The sequence below is a fragment of the Phacochoerus africanus genome, chromosome 2, assembly GCF_016906955.1.
Source record: "Phacochoerus africanus isolate WHEZ1 chromosome 2, ROS_Pafr_v1, whole genome shotgun sequence".
Lineage (NCBI taxonomy): Eukaryota > Metazoa > Chordata > Mammalia > Artiodactyla > Suidae > Phacochoerus > Phacochoerus africanus.
In genome coordinates, this window is record NC_062545.1 from 253,844,906 (window position 1) to 253,867,477 (window position 22,572).

Sequence of the window (22,572 nt, forward strand, 5' to 3'; positions counted from 1 at the left end):
CCACATAAATACATGTTGATATTCACGAGGAAGAAAATGATGGAAAGTGTGGATGGACCCGAAGAAGGTGGAGGCCTAGGCAGTAAGAATAGCACCCTCTGGGAGGTAACAAGCCTAGTTCTTGGTTTGAGCCATCAGCTAACTCAGACCCGCATTTCTCACTTAACTTGGCAGCTTTGGTCTCTTTATTTGTAACATTAGGAAATTGGAACATGTGTCGGGTATTTTTGGGGGGGGGTGTTTTTTTGGTTTTGTTTTTTAAGGCCACACCCATGGCATATGGACGTTCCCAGGCTAGGGATCTAATTGGAACTGCAGTGTCCAGCCTACACCACAGCCTCAGCAGTAAGTCTGAGACCTACACCTCAGCTCACAGCAACACCGGATCCTTAACCCAGTGAGCAAGACCAGGGATCAAACCTGCATTCTCACGGATACAAGTCAGGTTTGTAACCCACTGAGCCACAATGGGAACTCCCTGGACAGTGTGATTTTTCAAAGCACCCTTTCAGCTCTAAAATTCTAAATCTGAACAGATCCTTGGTTTAACGAGGGGAAAAAAAAGTTGTTCTTTACTATCTTTCTACAGTGGAACAAGTCCAGTGTTGCGCTCTACATTTAAAAAAAAACAGAAAAAATGTAGGAAGACTATAAACAAACAGGAAGAGAGCCTAGAAGGAGGGTGACCATACATTCTGGATAAGTCCTGCGTTGTCCCAGTGTCCTGGTTTGTGCCTGTGTTCACTCCCAAAAGTGTCTCCGTTTGCATGATAACTTATACAGGGACCCCTAAAAGGAACTGGTGTTCTTTATCTTAAGGAATCCTTCGGATCTCTGGTCACCTACAGGCAGAAACCCAAGCTCCTTAGTATGTTATGAAGGCTTTAAGCCCAACCTTCTCCAGCATACCCACCATATGGTAATCATACCTGACTATTTTCAGTTCCCCAAAGGTGAGCAGGTGCTTAGCCTCTCCTCTACCCCCTCTCCCCCTACAGGATGGCAAGCTCCTTCACAGGCATCAAGACTCAATACCACCGAGAGGAGACCGAGCCTCCCTTCCCTCCACGCTGCCTGTACATCAGCTAGCATAGGATCTGACGGCTTTTGCAACTTTTCTGAGTCCCCCCTGGTACACTATAACCTCTGTAAAGAACAGAGTTTAAAAAGCCAAAATAAACAAGCCAGAAAGCTTCTGCATAGCAAAGGAAACCATCCACAAAACAAAAGGACAACCTACTGAATGGGAGAAGATACTTGCAAATGATACACCCGATAAGGAGTTCATACAAATATATATATGAACTCACATGACTCAACAAAAACAAAAAAACTGTTTAAAAAATGGGCAGAGGAGCTGAATACACAGTTTCCCAAAGAAGACATACAGATAGCCAAGAGGCACATGAAAAGATTCTCAAACCACTAATTATTAGGGAAATGCAAATCGAAACCACAATGTAATACCATCTCACGCCTATTAGAGTGACTGTTATCAAAAAGGCAGGAAATAACAAGTGCTGGCGAGGACAGGGAGAAAAGGCCACCCGCCTGTACTGTTGGTGGTGATGGGAATCGGTGCAGCCGCGATGAAAAACTACATGGAGTGCTCGCTTCGGCAACACATACACTAAAAAAATTGGAACGATACAGAGAAGATTAGCATGGCCCCTGCGCAAGGATGACACGCAAATTCGTGAAGCGTTCCATATTTTTGAACATCTCCTCAGAAAAGAAAATCATGGACTTGGAGAAGAGACTTGTGGCTGCCTGATGGGAGGGGGAGGGAGTGGGAGGGATCGGGAGCTTGGGCTTATCAGACACAACTTAGAATAGATTTACAAGGAGATCCTGCTGAATAGCATTGAGAACTTTGTCTAGATACTCATGTTGCAACAGAACAAATGGTGGGGGAAAAAATGTAATTGTAATGTATACATGTAAGGATAACCTGACCCCCTTGCTGTACAGTGGGAAAAAAATAATAATAAATAATTTAAAAAAAAAAGAATTCAAGAAGAGAAAACACAGTAAAATATAATTATAAACCTATTGTGCTAACAAAAAAGAAAAACTACATGGAGATTCCTCAGCAAGTGAAAAACAGAACTCCCATATGATCCAGCTATCCCACTTCTTGGTATTTATCCAAAGAATATGAAAACACTGATTTGAAAAGGAATAGGCACCCCTATGTTCATCATGGCATTATTTACAATAGCGAAGATATGGAAACAATCTAAGTGCCCATCAATGGATGGCTGGATAAAGAAGATATGGTATATATACACAATGGAATACTATTCAGCCATAAAAACAGGTGAAATCTTGTTATTTGCAACAACATAGATGGACCTTGAGGGAATTATGCCAAGTGAAAGAAGTCCGAGAAAGACAAGTACCATGGGACTTCATTCATATGTGAAATAAAACAAACAAAAAGAAATAAAATAAATGAATAAACCAAAGGCAAACATGTGGACACAGAGAACACTGTCATACTTACCAGAGGAGAGGTGGGGAGGAGTGTGAAATGGATAAAGGAAATCAACAGCATGTTAATGGAAGGAGACTCAATTTTTGGTGGTGAGAAGGCTGAAGAAACCATGCTGTACATATATGTTAACTTAAGTTATAAACCACTGTCATCTCAATTGAAAGAAACAAAAGAATGGAGGAGTTCCCGTCGTGGCGCAGTGGTTAACGAATCCGACTAGGAACCATGAGGTTGTAGGTTCGATCCCTGGCCTTGCTCAGTGGGTTAAGGATCTGGTGTTGTTGTGAGCTGTGGTGTAGGTTGCAGATGCGGCTCGGATCCCACGTTGCTATGGCTCTGGCGTACGCTGGTGGCTATACCTCTGATTAGACCCCTAGCTTGTGAACCTCCATATGCCGCAGGAGCGGCCCAAGAAAATGGCAAAAAGACAAAAAAAAAAAAAAAAAAAGAATGGAGTTTACCTTATACATCTTTTTATCCCTTAGCACATAATTAGCACTCAACGTATATGTCTGCGGAATTAAATTGAAAAGAGACGTGCATGGGAGTTCCAGTCGTGGCTCAGCAGTAACGGGCCCAACTAGTAGGATCCATGAGAGTTCGATCCCTGGCCTCACTCAGTGGGTTAAGGATCTGGCATTGCTGTGAGCTGTGCTGTAGGTGGCAGACACGGCTCGGATCTTGGGTTGCTGTGGCTGTGGTGTAGGCCAGCAGCTGTCGCTCTGATTTGACCCCTTGCCTGGGAACTTCCATATGCTGTAACTGCAGCCCTAAAAAGCAAAAAAAAAAAAAAAAAGAGAGAGAGAGAGAGAGAAGAACATAAAGATTTGCTAACAGGCTATTAGCCAAATTGTCTTTCATCAGAGTGAACATAAAGTCATTTGGCCCCACCTACTATTATTCATACCAGTCACAGTCTCTTGCGGGACCTGTGAACAGCATCCTATGATGGGAGGTCATGGTTTACCAGTTCTGCTACTTACAAAATAAGTTTTCCTGAACAAGTTACCCTATCTTAACTCAGTTCCCTCAGTATGCAATGGGGAAAACACACTCTTCCTTGGAATTAGAAACAGTGCATGAAGGGCAGTGTCAGGTACTGACCCTAGCACAGGGCACACAGGTAATGAGCAATAATTTAGCTTCAGCAGTGATCATTTCTGGCCAGGACAGATCAAACTAGAAAAACAGTGTCTTCTCCCAAAGAGCGAAGCCCCACCTGGTTTTATTTCGCTTTATGTCCCTCATTCTCTCCCATGATTAAGATGCAAAAAACCTCCACACCATAACCATTGCTTTGTCTTTCCAAATCCTGGTTTCTCTCTTCTCTAATTATCCCCAACAGGAGTGTCATCACAAGGAGCAGAGCGAGAAAGGCAAGGACTTGCAACTCAAGATAGACTGTGGTCAAATAAGGAAGAACTTCTTGACTGCCACTCTGATTCAACCGTGGAACAGACTCAAAAGGAATTCTTGGTAAAATGTCAAGGGGGGAGAATTCAAGCCTGGGGAAGGATTACATGACTTCACGCTGGGACAATGAGACCTCAAGTTAACTACACCTTGAACTAAACACTCCCTCCATCAGAAGCATTCAGTTACGGGTGCTCCAACACCAACCAGTGGAAAAGGGCCCGTGAGAGGAGAGTCAGAAGCATCAGTCTCAGAAGCAAAAGGGGGAAAGGAATGCTCCCTTAAAGCTGTCTCCAACTCAGGAAATAAAGCACAGGCGGCTAGGCAGTTATCAACAGAGAAAAAAAATGGGGAGAGGGAATCACAAGGTTTCAATTTAATAGCGCAGTGCTGTTCAAACATTATAATAAAATCCCGCATGTGCTGGTAGCTGTTTTTATTATAGAGAGTCAGCATAGCATAGAGGTGAAAAATACTTGGGCTCTGGAACCAGACTGCCTGAAACATAACTCAGCTCCTATACATAACTAACTGTGTGACCTTAGGTGAGTTACCTAACCTCTCTGTGCCTCGTTTTCAACCTCAAAATGAAGATAACAAATAGAGAATGGTACCTAGACTCCATAGGGTTGCTCTTTATAAATACTAATTTCTAAGGTAGGGTAGCGCTGGGCACATGATTAATGCCATATGGATTTGACAAATAAAAAAAAATTATTTAGACCCAGTCCTCACTCAAAAACAGCTTATAACAACCTTGCACTTAAAAACTGCTATTGTGGCGTTCCCGTCATGGCGCAGCAGAAACGAATCCGACTAGGAACCATGCGGTTGCGAGTTCGATCCCTGGCCTCGCTCAGTGGGTCTGGGACCTGGCATTGCCATGAGCTCTGGTGTAGGTCACAGACGCGGCTCGGATCTGGCGGTGCTGTGGCTGTGGGGTAGCCGATTAGACCCCTAGCTTGGGAACCTCCATATGCTTTGGGTATGGCCCTAAAAAAAAAAAAAAAAAAAAAAAAAAACAGAAAAAAGACACCTCCAAAATGCTATTGCTATTGTCGCCATTAAATCTCAAAAAAAACCTTGATTTTATGCTAACAAATCTCTTTGTTGATCAAGATGACTAAATAGGTCTAAAACCCAGAGGTCATTTCCATGCAGTGAAACAGAAACTGAAGGTCGGACAGTTAATCAAACTGTAATCATCCTCAGAATAAATGAATAAAATATGCATTATTTATTGAGCAGCCATTGTGGCCAGTCACTTCCCAAGTTGTTATATTTGGCTGGAAGGCACGAGATGTGACAGGAGTGCAGGTAAGTGTGGCTCCTGCCACATGACAGAATAAACTGGCACTGAGTTAGTGAATCCACCATGGCTCTCTCCAGACCTCAGTTTTGAAGGCTCGCAAACTTGGTTTTGTCACCACATTCATTTATACAGCAGTTATTTGATGAGCACCTACTTTTGTGCCAGACCCTGTGCCAGGTAATGTGGAGAAAATGGACAACAGCATTACAATCCCTGCCAGTGGGCACAAAGCTGCCATCTGGCAGAGAAGACGTATTAAAAACCAAACACGTACCCCCAGATCCTAATCGTCAAACAACTCATTTACTAGGAGAAGAGCTTCAAGGAGACTAGAATTCTTCTTCCTACAAGACCAACCCATCTCTTCCAGGCAGTTATGATCACACAGAATTCAAGCAGGGGCGTATGTGGTATGAATGGTGCCAGGCACCACCTGGACAACCACAGGACAGTATAGGATTGAGAATTATCTATTCCGACCCCCACCCAGCGGCCCATTCTCGCTGCTTTTCTCAGAAAGGCTATAGTCGTAATCAACAAGGACCTAGGATATATATGGCACAGGGAACTATACTCCATGTTTCGTAATAATCCATAAAGAAAAAGAATCTGAAAAGAGTCTCTGAATCACTGTGCTGCACACCTGAAAGTGACACAACATTGTAAATCAACTATCCCTCAATTTAAAAAAATATTTGAAGGTTACATCCACTTACGCAATTTCTTCTTCCTATATTACAATTCCATACACATCTCGCCTCACCAACTTTCTTCATCCATCACCCTAGTTGAAGTTTTCCATGTTCTAACACTTCTTCCATCACCCATCTATAGAAATAACCCTGGTTATTCCAGAGACAGTTACAGGTATTCAATCTTTATAGAGTCCACTGCTTAACCTCAGAGGGCAGCATTATTTGTCAAGTTTGGGGTTGGTGTGGTGGAGCAGAAGAGGCACTTAGGGATGCAGAACACTGAACCTGTTGCTCCGGAAACTCAAAATATTTCTTCTTTAACCTGCAAAACTACCCAATGAGGCACAAAAGTTAATTTTATAGGAACCATTAAGCATACCACACGTCAGAAAAATGCCAGGCATTATACAAAGGTCAAAATTAAAACAAGAACTTGGCAGGTTCATAGTCCATAGTCATTTTTCTGCTGGTGGTTCTATGAGCTGTAAGCAGTACCTGAGATCATTTTAAAAGTGCACTCATATGAAAAGTTTCAACCAACATTCAGATCAGCAGCAAACAAACACTTGAGTCAATACAGAAGTAAAATATCTCATGATATTTGATGTAAAAATAGCACTCATGGTAAACCCATGGGTTTACACCCATGGAAGATGGGTTTCCTCTGTATCGTGCAGAATGTATACTTGAGCCCCAGGTATCTTCAAGGCTTTGGTTGCTAAGTAAATACAGAGGGGAAAGCACTTTTGTATTTCTCCTGTACTCTGTTGGTTGGAAGAAGAGCAGCCATTGTGGCCAGTGACTTTCCAAGCTGTTGTATTGGAATCACATCTGAGGTGATGCTGGCCTCAGTGGGGATATTACCTCCAGCTTTAGTTGTGTTAGCAATGCCCAGGCCTGGTCTTTATTCTTCTAGTCATAATTAGGGCTCTCCTCCCTGGGCTACAATTAAAGTAGCTCCCAGAGTTTCAGAGGAGCCACACAATCCCAGGTTGCAACCACCCAACGCTGTTTACAAACTGGAATAAAGAGCAATAGAGGGAAATTCCCAGCATGGCGCAGCAGAAATGAATCCGACTAGAAACCATGAGGTTGTGGGTTTGATCCCTCGCCTTGCTCAGTGGGTTAAGGATTCAGCATTGCCATGAGCTGTGATATAGGTGGCAGACATGGCTCAGATCCTACGTTGCTGTGGCCATGGTGTAGGCCGGCAGCTATAGCTCCGATTAGACCCCCAGCCTGGGAACCTCCATATGCTGCAGGTGCAGCCCTAAAAGGACAAAAGACAAAAGACAAAAAAAAAAACAAAAAACAAAAAACAGTGATAGAGGAACTTGCCACTGACTTTCCATGGAGAAAGATGAAACACTAATGATTTTTTTAACTATTTTTTAAAATGGAATCAAACATTAAGATGAATACAGTCTATGGAGAAAACGTAATCTGATAGGAAAATTTTGAAAAATGCTCATTGGAGAACTGTTCAGCCAGGCACTCTGAGCTCCAAGAGAAATGTTCTGAGCGTCTTCGTCGTGGGCACGTCTCTAGGAGTTAGCACAGGGCCTAGAACTTATGAGGTGTTTGTTAACTATTTGCTGAAAATACAAATGAATAAATAAATACATGATCATTACCATGCATTCTGCATCCAGGAAAAACAACAGTTATTTCAAGGCCAGTTATTTGTATATACATCACATAAAAGAACAAAATCTTGCTTTTCACCTTGAATATGAATTAACTTCCACCACCACAAACAAAATGAATGGAAGAAAGTTTTCACGAAGACGACTACCACAGAATGGTACTCAATTCCAACCCATTTTGTGCAGTAAATGTATATGCAAAATCTTGATATACTTACCCACATGTATGTGGGAACAATTACACAGTGTGAAAGATACCTGATGTAGAAATAGACTCATTAAAAGTAACTATATATGAAAGCATATTCAGAGGACAGTAAAAACACTTTCGGAGAATCTGTAATAAAGAGACCGCAGGCAAAAGTGCCACAATTTGGGCTGTAACGAAACCTTTCCAAAGGAGATATTTTCAATATTTGAAAGCCAAACTCATCCACAACATCATCCACGTCACCAACATTTCTCTCACATCATTGAGATATTCTTTCCCGGAGATCAACTCCATATGGGTCCCAGAGAAACAAAGAAAGAAAGAATAAAGAAAGATCTGGATGCTGACTTCAGCAGAGACATTTGCTCTAAAGGTGCCCCGTCCTTCCTTGATTCCTGCACACATACCCACTGGATGTTCATATTGCACTTCGCCCCTGTCATAATAAACTACTCTGGTTTATATTAAGATACTGAGAATCCGTAAAGTAAGTCAGAGTCGAGGCACAACTCACCGAGAACAATGACCACAGTCTTCAGAAGACTCATCATGGTATCCCGGTTCCGCCGGGGGCCAGAACTATGCCGAGACATTCTCATAGTCCTCTGGCGAACATAGCCAAAGATGTGAGCGTAGAGAACCACCATGACGACAAAGGTCACCAAGTTGAAAATGGCCCAGAAGACCAAGTAAGAGTCACTGTAGAGGGGCGCCATGTTGGAACAATGCTCAATATCACAGATGCAGTTCCAGCCCACACTGGGTATCGCGCCCATAACAATGGCCATGGTCCAGATGACCACGATCACCACCACCACCCGCCGGTTGCTCATCCGCGTGTGCAGCTGCATGCGGAAAACTGTAATGTGCCTCTCGATTGCAATGGCCAGTAAGTTGGCCACGGATGCCGTCAGGCTGGTGTCAATGAGGCCCTGACGCAGGAGCCACGTGCTGACCGTCAGTCTCCGAGTGTTGGGTCCTGTGTTGAACATTAAGTAGAAGTAGGCCAACCCAGCAAAGAAGTCTGCGGCAGCCAGGTTCGCCATTAAGTAATAAATAGGAAAATGGAAGCGGCGGTTGACATAGATTGCCACCATGACCAGGAGGTTGGCCAACATGATGAAGATACAGACGGTGATTCCAAGTCCCATCACCAGCTTGCTCACTGTGTTCCATTCTGTGGCAAGGTACTTTCCACTCCGGTTATAGAAGAAGGCGATGGATTCGTTGTAAAAGCACTGCGGTTCATTCATGGCTGTGAACTAAAGAGAAAGGAAGAGAGATGAAAAAAAGAGAAAAACCACAGATCCAAATTTGAAGATGTATAGATAACACAAGGCTTCTATGGTAAATGTGGCAAAAAAAAAAAAAAAACAGGCTAAAAGCAAAGATTTTGAAAATCTGATCCTGCTAATGTTCTATGATTATGTCGAAACCCCAAAGTTTCTCACTGTTTTACTGTCTTCAAGATTAAAGACAGTTGAAATGAAATAAATGACAAGGTCTGTGCTTGGTGGTTGCACATCACTGCAGCCGACTGGAAAAGCCACATGACCCAGAAATCTTGCTTAAAATACACGAGACAGATGAGAATTTTGCAGGGCACTGCAAGTGGAGTATTTACCATAGTAAATCTATTTTGACCTGTTATTTAGGGCATCTGTAAACACAGTTGGTTTACAGATAGGGTATTATTGTTCTATTATTCTGCATTTCTCTTCTCACATAGCACGTTCACTCCGTGTTGGGCATCTTGTAACCAAGTCCCCATGTGGACCATCAGTCCCAACATTTCAGCGAGGTCACTACGCATCAAAGCTTCTTTGCCCAAAGCCAGTCTTTGCTGTTTGGCATTCCTGTGGTCAGCCCTCTCTATCCCCACAACTCCTTACCCCAGAATAGCATTTGTCAACCAATCTACGACATGTGAGAAATTTTTCTTTTTGAGCACATAAGAAATACGTTGCTTAAGGTAATCTCCAAAGAGCAGATGACACTTTATGACACTGCTCTACAAAAAGCAAGGTATACTCAGATAAAGTCTACCTGCTAAAATATGGAGTGATGTTTCATTATGTGTTTTCTTATTTTTCAACATCACCAATTAGAATAAATTTTCTCATTAATTGTTTATACTCACTTGAATCTAAAAAGGATCAAGGAAGTTTATAAGAGAATAATATAGGCAATCAATAACTACTAAGACGAAAGCAGAAAGGAAAAAGTAACATAAAGGAGAAACCAGAACATTATACAGCAAATAGAATAAATCACCCTTCAGGAAGCCTTAAGTTTGTCTGTGACTCCCAAAATTAGAGAAGATTTCTTGAAGACAGCTCACACACAACCTATTTTACATTGCACTTAATAAATCACTTAGTAAATATGACAGTTCTAACCATTATTATTATTTTTGTAAATGGCTGTATCCATGGCATATGGGGGTTCTTGGGTCAGGGACTGAATCCAAGCCGCTGTGCACCCATGCCAGATCCTTTAACCCACTATGCCAGGTTATATTTCATAATATACCCTTTCAATCTCTCACTCTCTCTCTCTCTTTTTTTTTTTTTTGCTAACACAGCAACACGTTTTCTTCAGAATTCAAAAATCTTCTCGTTTTAAAAACAGTTACAGAGGACAAAATTGATATATGAGGTAAAACAATAGCCCCATCAAAATTTGGGGCAGCACTCCATATTGATACACATTAATTTCTGAGGTAAAACTTATAAAAGTATGCACTAAATTTGATAAATAAAGGTGGTAAGTAGCTTCACAGCTAGTCATCCAGATCAAGTTTTGCCACTGAGAAAAAAAATCTTCAGGTTTAAGATCTTCTTGAATTTCCTAACTTCAGGTAAGTAAACAGAGACTTTATCTTTTAAGCTACTTGCTCCACTGTATTTCTATGGCAATTTCTCTAGAATGACACCAGTCTTGGATGAATGCATTTGGTTCCCGCTTCCAAAACTTATGCCAAGGTTTCTGAGAAATGTGAGAGAAAATCAAGTTATCTGGAAGATCAATTCTGGTATAAAGTCATGATGTCTGGCCTCAACGGAGAATTTAATGCCACATGCAGTCAATTTCCTCTCTAATTATTATCCTGTATCTTCTTCATCATGACTATTTTAAACATATCTACTGTTCCCTTTTGAGCTCCCATCTCCCCTCTTTCCATTAGCAGTTGCCAGAAGAGGAAAATTAGGTATCATCAGATTGCAACTTTTTTATCTTTACAATTACTTCTCCAAGAATCCATCCTTTCTTCCCCTTCCATCACAACAGAAAAGGTGTTCCTTTGCCATCCAAGTGTTCTGAACCCTATCTATTCCTACTATTTCCAGAACCTTGTTCTATAAATTATTTCCTTTCTCTTCCTTGTATCTTCAAATCTCCCCCCTCACTCCTTCTCCTCTCCCTTGAACCTTTCCTATCGATATTCAAATAAATTTAATCTCTACCAAAGACAGACACACAAGAAAGCCCCATGGGACCTCATGTTGGCCTTTCAGGCCTGGATTATTTTTCCCTTCACAGCCAACTGCTCTCTGGTGTCTCACTGGAGACACATAAATTTCTCAATTACCTGTGGTATGGCTTCTCCCTCCACTCTGCCATCAAATCCACTCTTGCCAATTTTTTTTATTGCCCTTTTTAGGGCTGAAACCATAGCATATGGAGGCTCCCAGACTAGGGGTCTAATCGGAGCTGCAGCTGCCGGCCCACACTACAGCAACGCAGGATCCGAGCCATATCTGCGACCTACACCACATCTCATGGCAATGCCGGATCCTTAACCCACTGAGCAAGGCCAGGGATTGAACCTGCATCCTCATGGATACTAGTCAGATTTGTTAACCACTGAGCCACAATGGGAACTCCCCACTCTAGTCAATTCTTGACGTTCATATAACATTCCAAAGTCACGACAATCTGGTGGCCATTCCAGTGGAAATGTTTTAGTCTCTATCTTAACTAAGGCTTCAAAGCATTAGACACATGACTGGGGAGACTCTTAGAAAATTCTTTCTTTGGCTTTCATGACATCATACTCTTCTGGTCTTGATCCCTCTCTCTGGCTAGTCCTTCTCGGTCATTTTTTTTTTGTCTTTTTGTTGTTGTTGTTGTTGCTATTTCTTGGGCCGCTCCCGCGGCATATGGAGGTTCCCAGGCCAGGGGTTGAATCGGAGCTGTAGCCACCGGCCTACGCCAGAGCCACAGCAACGCGGGATCCGAGCCGCGTCTGCAACCTACACCACAGCTCACGGCAACGCCGGATCGTTAACCCACTGAGCAAGGGCAGGGACCGAACCCGCAACCTCATGGTTCCTAGTCGGATTCGTTAACCACTGCGCCACGACAGGAACTCCTTCTCGGTCATTTTTGAGGGTCCCCATCCTCTGAGCAACATCACTGTTTCTGCACTGTTTATATCCTCATTCAACACGATTGCACAGAGTTTTCTATGTGTCCTCTAAGAATTCTATGAAAATATATATATATATATATATATATATATATATATATATATAATATTCCCATTTCTATATTTAGCCCCTGCTTTTTACCTGAGGTCTAGGCAAATATCAAATTGCCCACGGTTATATCGAATGGACTACCCCACAATTTCCTCTGCCTCTGCTCAAAATCAAGCTCAAACTTATAACTTTCTTCATGAGCCCCTACTTGTTCCTCCCATGTTCTCGTTTCCAGAGGCTAGAGAACCTGGAAATTTCCAGGGGCCTGTGTGCTCAACCTAGAAATTCCTTCTCTTCTCATTCTCATCATTTCAGCAATAACCAAACCCCTGTAAATTCTCCTTCCTAAGTATCTGCTCAACCTATCTACTCTTCCGTCTCTCAGAGCCCCCAGAAGTATTACTACACAGGCTTCCTAAGTGTCCTTTCTGTCTGGCACCAATTTCTTCTCTAGGGATCTTTCTAGAAGACAAAGTTGCCCAAATTGCTCCTCTACTAAAAAGGCTTCTGTGGCTTGTAAGCAAGTGCACTTAGGATAAAAATCTAAACTCTCCGACTGTCATATCAGGCCTCCTCTGCCTCTCCGGCCTCAACTCAAGCTATTAATGACTTCAAGGTCTCTGCTTTCGCTCAATTTAATGTACTGGGTTCTCTCTCACCTCTTGTTCTTGGCCATCAGTGAGAACAGCGGTGTTGTGCAGCAGCCACCCAGAGGGTTTGTAAAATATAGACTGGTGGCCATATCCCCCAAATTTCTGTTTAGCAGATTTGAGGCAGGGCCCCAGATGATGCTGATGCTGTACTTTGAGGACCACGGGCCTAGAACACTCTTCCCCTGATTTTCACCGTATACTCATTCTTCATGTACCAGCTGAAACACCACTCTTTCCAGTCATTCTCCCTGGATCGTCTCACGTCTACACAAGGTGCTTCCAACCAAAATTCCCTGCATTACTCCTGTAACAACACTTAACACACTAATAATTGCTTAATTTTCTACTGCCACCTCCCCACACTAGGCTGTAAGCTCTGTGAGGGCAGAGATTCTAGCTTTCTTGTTCACTCACTGTTGTATTGCACCATCGACTAGATTAGATGCTAAATATAAAGGTTGCTTTAATAAATTAAAGATCATTTCAAAAACGTTCACATTTCACAAGTTTCCTTTCTGCAAGGATGCACACACACATACACACACACACACACACACACACACACACACACATCAAAAAAAAACATAGACATAAATTAGGATTCTGTTATTTCCTTTAGCCCTCTGGACAAAGACATTGCTTAATCAAACATGAAGCATATAGTATGTCACAGCATTCCAAAGGTGGAATGCCAGCTGCTGACAAAAGCAGTGGTATGTACAGCTTCTCCGCTTTTCCCACTGAGAAAAACTATACAGTTAAGAATGGAAAAATAAAAAATAAATTGTCTTTTTTTGTTTGTTTGTTTTTAATGGCCACACCTGTGGCACACGTAAGTTCCTGGGTTTCAGACAGAGACTGAATCCGAGCTGCAGCTGTGACCTATGCCGGATCCTTTAATCCACTGTGCCAGACTGGGAAGCAAACCCGCACCTCTGCAGTGATGTGGGCTGCTGCAGTTGAATTCTTAACCCACTGTGCCACAGTGAGAACTCCTAAATTATCTTTCCAAGCCAATTGCTAAGATGAATAAAACTGACAAGTTTTCTCTGAAGGAATCCAGTATGTTTACTTAGCAAATGGCATGTGACCTGGTTCTATGCCATCTTATCTCTCAAAAATTGAGTAGTGATACCATAAAAACTGTACCCTATTTAATGATATAACTTACATGATTTTTTTTAAACCTTGGTTTCACCATCTGTGAAAGGAGAAAACAGGACTAAACTATATATCAAGTCTTTTGTAGGTAAAATCCTATACTGAGAAAATTCTGGGTAAGGATCAAGTAGAAAATGTACCAGGAATTAACATTTATAAGGGTAGAATACATTTGAGAAAAAATTCAGAGGAATTTTAGCTAGATTCAGTGCAACAGGACTGAGCTGAAAGAAGAATTAAATCCCCTCTTCTACCATCTAAAATGCAACCGATCTGGAGAGTAAGGGAGGGAGACTCTAGCAGCATCTAGAGTCATGTGGCCGTCAGAAGACTGGTTGAATGGGCTTCTTTACTTCTTCGGGACCTGAGGGATTTAGGCAAAAACCTACATCAAGCTCTGGGAGAATCTAATTCAACAATGATTGGACTATAAACAACTTAAGGTAGTCATGGCTATAATGATACAGCAAACAGGAAAAAACATATCAAACACAGTGGAAAGAAAGCAATCTCAGAGGAGGAGATGATCATTCTAAAAATAAATAAATAAAACAGCTCCCTTGAAGCAGATTTATGGGAAACAAAGGGAAAATGAAAATGACATGTTATTTCTGATTGGTCTTCTCAAACTGTTTTGTGAGGGCACCAGCACTGAAAATACAGAAAGCCAGGAAGTTCCTATTGTAGCTCAATGGAAACAAGCCCAACTAGGATATGGGTTCAATCCCTGGCCTCACTCAGTGGATTAAAGGATCTAGCATTGCTGTGAGCTATGGTATAGGTTGCAGACACTGCTTGGATCCTGTACTGCTGTGGCTGAAGTGTAAGCTGGCAGCTGTAGCTCCAATTTGACCCCTAGCCTCAGGAACTTCCATATGCCACAGTTGCAGCCCTAAAAAGCAAGAAAGAAGGAGTTCTCATCATGGCTCAGTGGTTAACGAATCCGGCTAGGAACCATGAGGTTGTGGGTTCAATCCCTGGCCTTGCTCAGTGGGTTAAAGATCCGATCCAGTGTTGCCGTGAACTATGGTGTAGGTTGCAGATGCGGCTCGGATCTGGCATTGCTGTGGCTCTGGCGTAGGCCGGCAGCTACAGCTCCAATTAGTCCCCTAGCCTGGGAACCTCCATATGCTGCAGGGGCAGCCCTAGAAATGGCAAAAAAAAAAAAAGACAAAAAAAGGCAAGAAAGAAAACAGAACAAGCCATTATGAAGACAGAACATAAATAAATAAAACTCCAGTTAAAAAAAAGTACAGAGATTATATTAGCTTTCTATTGCTACTGCAACAAATTGCTAACAAACTTAGTAGCTTACAAATAGGAATTCATTATCTTACAGCCCTGGAGGTCGGGAGTCCAAAGTGGGGCTCATAAGGCTAACACCAAGGTGTTGGCAGGACTCTATTCCTTCCCAGAGGCTCTAGAGGAGAATCTTTCTTGTCTTTTCCAACATGCTGCCCATATTCTTTGTCACCTGGCCCCATTCCAGCTTCAAAGCCAGCAATGGCCAAGTCTTGCTCACATAGCATCATTCCAATACTGACACTTCTTCATCTTCCACATTTAGGGACCCTTGTGATTACAATGAGCCCACCCAGATAATTTAGGATTATCTGCCCATCACAAAATCTTGAACTTAACTGCATCTGAAACGTCCCTTTTGCCATGTAAAGTAGCATATTCACAGGTTTCAAGATTAAGTACACTGAAATGCACATCTTTAGAACTCCATTATTGTGCCCAGAGGTGAAAAACAATTTCTGAATTAAAAAACGTAATTCAGGCAATGAAGTTTAAAAATCCCAGAAAACTGAAAGGGCAAGTAGAAAACATAGTTAAGAAATTCACTCAGCACTTCGAGAAGGTCAGAGATCAGAATAAAAGTAAAGAAGACACGCACAGGAAAAATCCCTAATGTAACTAGCTTTCCAAGTAAAACTAGGATGAAGCTTAAGGAACACAGCCTGAAGTACGTGAAAAGTTGTTCCTTAAAGAGAAAGACCTCAGGTTACTGGCTTAAGTTTCTATAAATTACAGAAGAGGTAATTAAAATCAACTGAAATTCAGATACAGCTAGTTTAGATTCTGGCATTTCAAGGGTATCATTCAAAAATTTTTAAGTACTTTTTTAAAAAGCAAACAAATTAAATATTGAGAGAAAGAAAGAAAATAAGGTATCACCAAGATTCTGCTGTAGAATTCCAAAGGACAGAACACAAACATCAAAATCTCCATTATGCTTCAATTAAAAAAAAAAATCTCTGCTATGTGGAGAAAATGTCTGAGATTCAAATTCAAATTCCTCAGCCATCTATACTGATGTTCTCATTTGAGGACAATACAGAACAGTCCCACAGATAGGAGAGATCGCTATCTATATTTCCTTCCTAAAAAAAATATAAATTCAAGTAAGCCATAAAAAAAAACAAAAATGAAAAACACAATAGAATAAAACGACTGGCAGCAAGCATCGAAAATACACAAAACCTAATTGAGTCGAAGCAACCGATCTTCATATAGTTATAAAACAAAGCAAATATCAAAAATAACTCTTGAAAGTATACTTAATAAAGAACTAAAATCCCTGTATCAATAAGAATTTAAAAATGGAAACGAAGTATTAAATATCCATTCATTTTCTCTTACTACTCAGGTATGAATCAAAACATTCATTTAAACTGTAATGATAATTTTCAAAAATAAGTTTAAATATGGGGATTCAAAAACCACCAAACTGAGTAGTTAACACACTAAAAGTGGGATGACTACTTTCCATGTTACTGGGGAAAATAGAGTAAAAAATGGCAGGGGGGGACATAAATGATGTCAGAACAATTTGTGAGATGTATTCAGCTAAGATTGTAAATGATGTCTTTTCTTCCTTAGAAAAGTGGTATTTGCTGCAAGAAATTTGGAGGAAAACAAAAACATAATCATACAAAACTCAATAAATATTTGTTTAAAGTCTATTACTCTAAAATCCAAATCATTATAATTAGAAATTTCTCTAAAATAAGTTACAGAAGTCTGCCCTGCCCAAGAAACAAAGATATAAATAAAACAGAATGATTCAAAAAATAAATTATCCTCAAGGCTAAAAAGAGAAGTCCACATTCAGGCCCTTTTCACATCTACCAATTACATCTCAGGATAAGGGGGCAGATGGAGGAGAACTCGTTAGCTGCTCCACAGAATGGATGTTCCAAATCTCAGAAATTTACCTCACCCTATCATGTGATCTCAAAAGAAGTCATAACAAATGTGCCAAGCCTGAATTCTAAAGAGGCACAGATGGTGTTCTCCTTGGCAATGCACTTCATTCATTCAACTGGCATATCCACAAGCACTTCTGGAATGCCAGATATGGCCATGGCACTGCCCTGGGTTGTGCCTTGAAAGGAAACAAAATGACACACCCGGGCACCAACTATGGGGCCATGCACAGTCCATCCAGTGTGGTTTGGTAGCTCCCGAAAGACAGCTAAATAGTCATAAGCCAAGTGGAAAGGGAACACTTAGCACAAGCTCACCAGCTGGTTATTAAAACTGTATGGTTTAGTAAGTATTTAGATAAGAATGCAAATATATATTCCAGTGACATCCTAAAGAGAGATTTTCACCTGTGCTGGTAAAAGGACCCGTAAAAAGATATAAATCAAGCTACTTTGGTTTCCCACCTCTGTGAAAGTACAATACTGGAGTGGGTGTGAACTTCCTCCCGACCCTGATGCTCACCAGCTAATCTGGCCTTCAGTAGGTCTCCTAACTGCTCTCAGTGTTGATTTCTCATTTGTAAAATAAGATACCTCTAAGAACTCTTGAATCTAAAATAATCAAACCTTCCATACGTTTCCTCCCTTCCCTGCAAAAAGATTGAAAAAGACAGCGCTCGAAATGGGATTAAGATGGCGGAATAGAAGGACTGGAGCTCAACTTCTCTCCTAAAAACAACAAAATTCACAACTAAAATCTGAGCAATCCCCACCCAAATGGACCGGAAACCTTAAAAAAGATACCCTACTCCAGAAGAAAAAGAGGAGGACACATCAAGAGGTAGCAGGGGCAATTTCATGATATAAACAACCCCATATCTCCCGGGTGGGAAGCCCCACAGACTGGAAACTAACTAGTTCACAGAGACTCACCTACAGGAGTGAGAGTTCTGAGCCCCACATCAAACTCTCATGTGTGGACATCTGGCAGAGGGAGAAAGAGCCCCGGAGCATCTGGCATTGAAGAGCAGTGGGGCTTGTGTGCAGGAGCTCCACGGGACTGGGGGAAATGGAGACCCCATTCTTAAAAGGCGCACACAGACTTTCATGTGCACTGAGTCCCAGGGCAAAGCAAAGTCTCCAAGGGAATCTGGGTCAAACCTGACTGCAGTTCTTGGAGGACATCCTGGGAAAACAGGGGTGAATGTGGCTTGTTGTGAGGGAAGGACATTGGAAGCAAAGCTCTCCAGAATATTCAGCAGCAGCAGTGCCGTTCTCTGGAGGTGGCCATTTTGGGAAAATCTGGCCCCACCCATCAGTCAGCTGCTGAGAAGCCCCAGGGCAAACAACAATCCAGGTGGGATCACAGCCCCACCCCTCAGTAAACAGGCTACCTAAAGACCCCTCAGGCACACAGATGCCTCTAATCCCATCCAGAGATGAAGCCCCACCCACAGAAGGATTAGAATCGGCTCCTCCTACCAGGGGGCAGGCATCAGCCCCTCCCATCAGGAAGCCTACAGCAAGCCCCCATACTGACTTCAGCCTCAGGGGGGCAGACATCAGAAGTAAGAGAGGCTACAACTCTTTTACCTGTAAGAAGGTCACCACACCAAAAACCTATAAAAATGAAAAGACAGAGAACTATAACTCAGATGAGGGAGAAAGAAAAAACCCCAGAAAAACAGCTAAGCCATGAAGAGATTCTCAGCCTCCAGGAAAGACTTTAGACTGTTGATACTGAAGAAGATGCAAGACATTGGAAATAAACTGGAGGCAAAGATGGATAACTTACAGGAAACACTGACCAAAGAGATACAAGATATAAAACATAAGTAAGAAGAGATGCAAAATGCAATAACTGAAATAAAAAATTCACTAGAAGCAGCTAACAGCAGAATACAGGAGGCAGAAGAACGAATAAGCAAGGTGGAGGACAGATTAGTGGAAATTACAGATGCAGAACAGAAAAGAGAAAAAAGATTGAAAACAAATGAAGAGAGCCTCAGAGAACTCTGGGACAACGAGAAACGCACCAACATCCGTATTATAGGGGTGCCAGAAGGAGAAGAGAGAGAGAAGGAGACAGAAAAAAATATTCTAAGAGATAATAGCCGAAAACTTCCCTAACATGGGGAAGGAATCATTCACTCAAATCCAGGAAGCACAACGAGCACCATACAAAATAAACCCAAGGAGGAACACCCCGAGAAACATACTAATCAAACTGACCAAAATTAAAGACAAAGAGAAAATCTTGAAAGCAGCTAGGGAAAAGAAACAAATAACATACAAGGGAATCCTGATAAAGCTATCGGCAGATTTTTCAACAGAAACTCTGCAGGCCAGAAGGGAGTGGCATGATATACTTAACGTGAAGAAAGGAAAAAACCTCCAACCAAGATTACTCTACCCAGCAAGGCTCTCATTCAGATTTGAAGGAGAAATCAAAACCTTCACAGATAAGCAAAAGCTGAGAGAATTCAGCAACACTAAACCAGCCTTACAACAAATACTAAAGGAACTTCCCTAGGCAGAAAAGAACAAGAAAAGAAGGAAAGGAAAAAGAGCAGCAAAAACAAACTCAAAGTAATTAATAAAATGGCAATAAGAACATGCATATCAATAATTACCTTAAATGTGAATGGACTAAACGCCCCAACCAAAAGACATAGACTGGCTGAATGGATACAAAAACAAGACCCATATATATGCTGTCTTCAAGAGACCCACTTCACTTCTAGGGACACATACAAATTGAAAGTGAGAGGATGGAAGAAAATATTTCATGCAAACAGGGATCAAGAGAAAGCTGGAGTAGCAATACTCATATCAGACAAAATAGACTTTAAAATGAAGAGTATTTTAAGGGACAAGGAAGGACATTACATAATGATCAAAGGATCAATCCAAGAAGAAGATATAACAATTTTAAATATCTACACACCCAACACAGGTTCACCACAGTATATAAGGCTACTGCTAACAACCTTAAAAGGACAAATCCACAATAACACGATAATACTGGGGGACTTTAACACCCCACTTACACCAATGGACAGATCAACCAGACAGAAAATCAATAAGGAAACACAGGCCCTGAATGAAGCATTAAACCAGATGGACTTAATAGATATTTATAGGACATTTCATCCAAAAGCAACAGAATACACATTCTTCTCAAGTGCACATGGAACATTCTCTAAGATTGATCACATCCTGGGCTACAACTCCAACCTCAGTAACTTTAAGAAAATTGAAATCATACCAAGCATCTTTTCCGACCACAATGCAATACGACTGGAAATCAACAACAAGAAAAAAACTGCAAAAAACACAAACACGTGGAGATTCAACAACATGCTACTAAAAACAACCAATGGATCACTGAAGAAATCAAAGAGGAAATTAAAAAATATCTAGCAGCAAATGACAACGAAGATACGATACTCCAAAACCTATGGGATACAGCAATTTGGCAAAGTTGCACAATACAAAATCAATACACAGAAATCGATAGCGTTTCTATATACTAACAATGAAAAAGCAGAAAAGGAAATTAGGGAAGCAATCCCGTTTACCATCGCATCCAAAAGAATAAAATACCTAGGAGTAAACCTACCTAAAGAAACAAAAGACCTGTAGTCAAAACTACAAGCCACTGATGAAAGAAATCAAAGATGACACAGAGACAGAAAGATATACCATGCTCATGGATTGGAAGAGTTAATATTATCAAAATGACTATACTACCCAAGGCAATCTACAGATTCAATGCAATCCCTATCAAATTACCAAGGACATTTTTCACAGAACACAAACAAAATATTTTAAAGTGTGTTTGGAAGCACAAAAGACCCAGAATAATCAAAGACATCCTGAAAGAGAAAAATAGAGCTGGAGGAATCAGGCTCCTGGACTTCAGACTATACTACAAAGCAACAGTCGTCAAAACTGCATGGTACTGGCACAAAGACAGACATATAGATCAGTGGAGCAGGATAGAAAGCCCAGAATTAATCCCATGCACTTACAGCCAACTAATCTATGACAAAGGAAGCAAGACTATATAATGGAGAAAGGACAGCTTGTTCAATAAGTGGACAGCCACATGGAAAAGAATGAAATTACAATACTCCCTAACACCATACACAAAAATAAACTCCAAATGGATTCAAGACCTAGATATAAGACCAGACACTATCAAACACCTAGAGGAAAACATAGGCCAAACACTCTCTGACATAAACGACAGCAACATCTCCTCAGATCCACCTCTCAGAGTATTGACAATAAAAAGAAAAATAAACAAATGGGACCTAATTAAACTTCAAAGTTTCTGCACAGCAAAGGAAACCCTAAACAACACAAAAAGACAACCCACAGAATGGGAGAAAATCTTTGCAAGTGAAACGACTGACAGGGATTAATCTCCAAAATTTATAAACACCTTCTGCAGCTCCATACCAAAAAAACAAACAACCCCATCCAAAAATGGGCAGAAGATCTAAACAGACAGTTCTCCAAAGAAGACATACAGATGGCCGAGAAACACATGAAAAGATGTTCAGCGTCACTCATTATTAGAGAAATGCAAATCAAAACCACTCTGAGGTACCACCTTACACCAGCCAGAATGGCCATCATCCAAAAGTCTACAAACAATAAGTGCTGGAGAGGGTGTGGAGAAAAAGGAACCCTAGTACACTGTTGGTGGGATTGTAAATTGGTGCAACCACTGTGGAAAGCAGTATGGAGATTCCTCAGAAAACTAAACAGAGAACTACCATTTGATCCAGCAATCCCACTCCTGGGCATCTATTCAGAGAAAACCACGACTCGCAAAGACACATGTACTCCAATGTTCATTGCAGCACTATTTACAATAGCCAAGAAATGGAAACAACCCAAATGTCCATCGACAGAGGAGTGGATCCAGAAGATGTGGTACATATACGCAATGGAATATTACTCAGCCATCAAAAAGAACGAAATACCAGCATTTTTAGCAACATGGATGGACCTAGAAACTATCATGCTAAGTGAAGTCAGCCATACAATGAGACACCAACATCAAATGCTTTCACTGACATGTGGAATCTGAAAAAAGGACAGACGGAACTTCTTTGCAGAACAGATGCTGACTCACAGACATTGAAAAACTTATGGTCTCTGGAGGAGACAGTTTGGGGGGTGGGGGGACCTGCTTGGGCTGTGGGATGGAAACCCTGTGAAATCAGATTGTTATGATCATTATACAACTACAGATGTGATAAATTCATTTGAGT

The 22,572-nt window shown here is 41.3% G+C and overlaps 1 protein-coding gene and 1 non-coding gene across 5 annotated transcripts in view; one reads left to right on the top strand and one right to left on the bottom strand.

Annotated features, from left to right (window-relative positions):
- LPAR1 (lysophosphatidic acid receptor 1) overlaps positions 1–22,572 on the bottom strand; it is a 168,399-nt gene that overhangs the window by 55,880 nt on the left and 89,947 nt on the right. For all 4 annotated transcript variants that reach the window (XM_047768136.1, XM_047768138.1, XM_047768137.1 and 1 more), the window contains exon 3: positions 8,289–9,036. In XM_047768136.1, the coding sequence (XP_047624092.1) occupies positions 8,289–9,036 (748 nt within the window). The remainder of the gene's footprint in view (positions 1–8,288; positions 9,037–22,572) is intronic.
- LOC125121633 (U6 spliceosomal RNA) lies at positions 1,607–1,716 on the top strand. The gene has a single exon (XR_007133521.1). It is a non-coding gene; the product is annotated as a U6 spliceosomal RNA (small nuclear RNA).